The sequence below is a fragment of the Buceros rhinoceros genome, unplaced genomic scaffold (assembly GCF_000710305.1).
Source record: "Buceros rhinoceros silvestris isolate BGI_N320 unplaced genomic scaffold, ASM71030v1 scaffold45297, whole genome shotgun sequence".
Classification (NCBI taxonomy): domain Eukaryota; kingdom Metazoa; phylum Chordata; class Aves; order Bucerotiformes; family Bucerotidae; genus Buceros; species Buceros rhinoceros.
This window is the reverse complement of record NW_010421237.1, coordinates 3,731-9,009: the sequence shown is the minus strand read 5'-3', so window position 1 is coordinate 9,009 and position 5,279 is coordinate 3,731. Positions and strand designations below refer to the sequence as shown.

General features: G+C 47.7%; 1 protein-coding gene across 1 annotated transcript in view; it reads left to right on the top strand.

Moving 5' to 3' along the window:
- Nucleotides 1–4,237, top strand: part of TYW3 (tRNA-yW synthesizing protein 3 homolog (S. cerevisiae)) — a gene marked incomplete at its 5' end in the record, with an annotated part of 4,576 nt that extends 339 nt beyond the window's left edge. Inside the window, 4 exons of the mRNA XM_010139568.1 lie at nt 1,860–1,958; nt 2,752–2,823; nt 3,102–3,235; nt 4,015–4,237. Coding sequence (XP_010137870.1) covers nt 1,860–1,958; nt 2,752–2,823; nt 3,102–3,235; nt 4,015–4,237 — 528 coding nt within the window. The remainder of the gene's footprint in view (nt 1–1,859; nt 1,959–2,751; nt 2,824–3,101; nt 3,236–4,014) is intronic.
- Between the last annotated feature and the right edge of the window lie 1,042 nt (nt 4,238–5,279).

Below are 5,279 nucleotides of genomic sequence, written 5' to 3'. Positions count from 1 at the left end.
TGCTGAAAAGCTGCCTCTGGAGCATCTGCTGGATTACTTACCCCCTTCAGAGAAACAGGAACCCCCAGAAACACCCTTGCCAATACCACGCCTGCTGATCGCAGCTCATAACGGGTCCTCTGTTACGATACTTGACTCGGAGACAAGTCTGTCTCGCTTGGCTCCCACCCACAGTGTATGCTGACGGTCCTGCTGCGGCAGGACGCGGTACGGCTGGAACAGAGCGCTCAGACACGGGGGAGCATCTGGAAAAGGAACCCGTGTGTCCTTGGCAGGCCCCAGCCCACGCCAGGCACTGCGTTGTTTGGGTTGCTGCTGGGGCAGACATGGCCTGGGGAGCAGACACGGCAGCCTGGTGCCGCGGGGAGATGCTGCGAGCTCTGCCAGGAGCAACGCGAGCCCAGCGCTGGACGAGGACGCTGTCTGGCCGTGCTGGCTCGCTTTGGGCAGGGTGGATTCGCCTCGCTGCAGCACCGTGTCAGCGCGGCTCCTTCCCAGGCCGGGTAGAGGCTGACTGCGTTAACAGGGTGTTTCTGCACAGCCCTGTGTTAATGCCACGTTAGTCACTGCTGCTTCCCGTTGGCTTTAGCACAGCTGTGGTTATTTGGGCATTTTTAAGACTCTGACACACAAGTGACAAACTTGGCCATTCAGAAGGACCTGCTTTCAACTTAAAATAAGAACATTTTTGGAGGAGATGCCACAAAAACACATTTAAATACTTTCCAGTGTTCAGAGGAAAGGAGAGAGTGTTACTTCAGCAGTTCCCTCTTGTGCCATCTTTCCTTTGAAAAGTGTATTAATTTAATTATTTCCTGAAGATTTCTATTAAATATTTTCATTTGACAGAAAAATGAGAAGGGCTGGAGAAAACAACAGAGTCTGGGATAACAGCTGAAATTTCTCAAGTTAATGTGGCAAATTTTTTAGTGCTGTAAGTTAAGCAAGTGAAGGCAAACAAGACCAGGCAGCAAACAGGGCTTATGATTAAATAATCATACAATGAAATAAATAATACAACTGCCTCAAAGCGACCTTTCTGAATGGCGGAAAGTAATTCTGGCCCTTTAGATTTCTCTGTAAAGCCAGCACAGAAAGGTAGAGGAATTGTCACAGTAAGGCATGGCCAGGCGGGATGTTGTGGAGCTTCTCCCCACGCGCAGCTCCAGGAGAAACTGCAGGTAGTGTCTCAGCCTTCAGCAGAGCTGAGGGGTCTGAAGGCAATTTCTTCAATTTTGTAAGAAGTTACTACTTTCCCTTTTTCCCTTGTCTTGCCTCCAGTTTCAACCTCTGAATCTTTCTCTCTTGCAGAGGGCTGTGTGTTACTCTTTAAACTAGGATTAAAATGGGATGGAGTATGTTGGGCCATGAATACCATCAGCCGAACCCCAGAAAGCTTTCTGAAGTTGAGGCATGTACTTCAGAAACTAAGTGTCTTTGACGTTAAAGAACAGTTTAAAAAGAAAACCAACGCTATAAAAACCTGCTCGGGTTTCCTATGGTGGCAGCGTCCTCCTGTCTCTTCCCACGCTGCGCTGACTGTGTCGATTCCTTTGAGCGCACGGAGAAACAACAGGGAATTGCACTTCTTCAAGATTTTAAATTTCATCTGGCAGTGAGTTTCTGTCAAACCGAATCAGTTCAGCAAACAACCGTGGCAGTCCATGGAATGTGCGTGTATTGCGAGCCATGGAAAATCAAAAGCAACTGAACAAACCTGATGGCTTGGAACTTTTTTGCTGCATTTTCAATGTTTGTTTCACATGCTGACTAGTGATTATTTTCTTTTTTGTTGTTGTTTTTTATAGTAGCAGTACACACTTGCAGTATTCATATAAATATTTTGGTGTGTTTTCCAGATGACAGCACTAGAGAAAGCCACTGGTGACGTTGTGCTCAAGTTTGAACCGTTTGTTCTTCACGTGCTGTGTCAAGAGCTGCAAGACGCACAGCTTCTGGTAAAGTCACATTGAGTAACATGTTCCAGTGGTGTTCTGTTCCTTGCTGTAAAAGTAAACGTACTGGCTCCTCAGTGCACTTTAGCGCTTCAGAACAGTCCCAGATGTGCTGCATGTGCAATAACTAGGGCAGCAGAAGTCGGCTGATGAAGAAAACACAGCTTTAAACTTAGCAGAGGTTTTGCTGTACGTTTTAGAAAACAGAGTTATGCAGCTACAGTTTGGTGTTCGAGCTGAAGCCAGTTGCCTGGTGAAGCCAGTGAGCCTGGGTCACTCTTGCTGGCTGAAGGGGTGGGTTTTCAGGCGTCATCCTGCTACAAGCCAGGCCACTTGGCTGCTGTGTTTCCACGGAGGGAGCAGCACCTTCACCTTCTGCTTTTCTGGAACGACTCTGGGGAGTGACAGGTTTATTCCTCCACTAACGCGGAGGAGCGCTGATGGGCCGCTTTTACAGTACTGCAGTGCTTCGAGCCGTGACAGTGTTGTACAGCTGTCTGTGGTTACCAGCTCCTCCAGGTAAAACAGCCCAGTGCTGGAGACACCAGCGTCCTGTCGGCACTAATGGCGTAAGATCAGACCATCAGGACTGACTGTGGTGCTTTGAAAACCAGCCGCAATTCCTGATACTACGTGGGTTTCATCTTAAAGACATTTCAATGTAACTATTACTGCCTTAATTTGGGGAGGTGGTTTTGACCAAGTTCTTCTGCAAATCTGCATTGCAACCCATTCTTCACTATTTCTTGCTGTGAAAGCGTGTCAGACCTGTTGATGGTATTTATTTGTCCTGCAGCATTCAGCAGCCATCGATTCTGGGTTCAGGAACTCCGGTATTACAGTCGGCAGAGGCGGAAAGATCGTGATGGTAAGGACTTTCCTCCGTACCTGTAAGGCATGTAACAAAATCATACCGTCACTGTTCACCTTGGTTCTTTACATGTCAAGATCCGAGCTCTAGGGTGACCGACAGCCATCACAGGGCACGCTGAGCAGAGTGCTATCTTCTGCTTTAGCTGACAGCAGATTAACTGATCGTGTGGATAAGTGGGGGTTTTCCTGTCATGAACTTGCCATATTATTTAAATAACCATCATAAAATAAAAAAACCTTATTCCAGATAAAGGCTTCTCTGGGTGTTTTTAGGCTGTCCGGAGCACCCATTGCTTAGAAGTGCCACTGACCCACAAGGGGAAGCTGATGGTCTCCGAAGAATATATTGAATTTCTGATCGACATAGCTAACCGGAAAATGGAAGAAAACAGCAGGAGGATAGACAGGTTTGTAAGAGAACAACATCCTGTTCACAACATCTAAATCCAGACGTGAGAGAAGTTATGGGAAAAGAATAAAAAACAAAACCCAACACCAGACAAACCCCTTCCCCAAAATTTAAAATACTATTTTGATTAATTTTTTGAGCTCTGAGGACTATGAACTGTTTAAGCAAAAACCTTATAAGTGACACAAGTCGCTATAAACCTGTAAGTGACATGAGCGTGCACTCTTTGGGACTGAGCAGGGTTTCCGTTTCTCGGGGTTCCAACACGGTAACCACTCCACAGGTACTCCGACTGCAGTGCATGCTGAAAATACTCAGTGCTTTGTAGTTTCCAAAGCTCCTGAAGGTGGTGGACGGTGACGCACACTTATTTTTGTGTGTCCATTGAACACCTCTGTCACTGTTAAAAGCAACTGCCAGTAGCAGTGGTCCGTCTGGTCCGTCCAGCAGTCGTCGAAGCTGGCACTGTTTTATAGTTTCTGGGAGTAACAGGGAGTTATAGTAGGAGTAACAGGATCTTAATGGCCTGCGAGACCGTTACTTACTGGTGTCTAACACGCTGGCATTACACAGAGACGAGGCACAGCACACCACAGGGATGCCTCCCAGTATGGCCAATTTTTCTTCCAGTATTGGCCAGAATGCTTCAATATTGGCAATGATTTTCTTGTCTTGGAATATTTCGATTATATTACAGAAGCTTTAGTTTCTCGGAGCAGTTTTGCAGTTCCTGGGCAGACCTACATCAATAACAACTCCACAATTGTTTGTTTCTAGATTCTACAAACGCTTAGAGGTGGCTTTGGAAACTGCCGCCAATGCCAACAACTCATCTGCTGAGGAGGCGGTGAGGAGTCGCCCTGTGTATGTTCACAGAAGAAAGAGAAGGACCGCTCAAGAACAAGAGGTGCGCGGCTCTCCAGGAGGTCGCAGTGAGGAGTCGGGGCCTGAGGATGATGCAGAAAACAGTCTTGATATTTTTGCTGAACTCATGATGTAGCCTAAGACATTTGGACACAGTTGGAAAACTGGATAATAATTGTAATGCTCTTTGTAAGAGATGTAAATACTGCTCTGCTCTAAGTAGTAGCACTCACGGACATTTGCCAGGAAAAAAAGGTAATTAACCAGGATTGTAAACAGGCTTAATGCCATGGAAGCACAGAGGACAATACCTTAGAACATTTTGGAGGGGTGATAACAACACTGTTGAATTAACAGTCTTCTACTCTGTCTGTAACCACAGAAATAACTGGTTTGCCACAGCTGTGGCCTCATTCGCTGTAGAGGCACATCCTTTCCAGTGCTGGGTTTAGCCCTGCTGATTTTTGCAGAGCAGAGCAGCTCTGAAGCTGCTGTAGGACCTCTGCAGAGCAGCGAGCACCAGTGCAGACAGCCCTTTGAGAACAGCCTGATGGCACGCAGCGATCAGCTGAAGCTGTGGAAGCCAGAGCAGAGACGCAGCAGCTTCCTCCTGCTCTGTGCTGGCTTTGGCCAGGCCCTCCGGGATCCCTCCCGATTGCAGCCGTTGGTGTCGTTCTGCACTTCACTCTGTTCCCTGCCCCAGCCCTGCTGCATCCTCGCGTTCCGCTTCCTGCCGCCAGTGGCTGTTCAGTGTTGCTTTCCTTCACCTCTGAGCCAGCTCTGTCAGCTGATGGCTCGCTAGGTCATTTACGTGTCATTCACATGTCATTCTGCGTGGCCAGCTCCAGCCCCGCAGCTTGGGCAGAAGGTCAGCCTCAGTGCACAGGAACGGGCTTTCGTGCCAGGCTGTGAACCAGGAACAATAAACATTAAATGTGAAACAGCGCGTGATCTGGGTGTTCCTGCATTGTGTCTGCGGAAAAGGTACTCCATGCTTGTGGTGTATTTTTCAGGAGAATGGTGAAACCTGACCAATGATGAATTCTGCGCCCACCCAGCTACGAGTGGTGATTGCTCACCCTGCTAACCAAGACCTGGCTGAAGGAAATGGTTTTCTTGGCACAGTAACTCCCAGTTCATGGGTCATTGTTTCCATTACATAAGCCTATGTCTTGGGG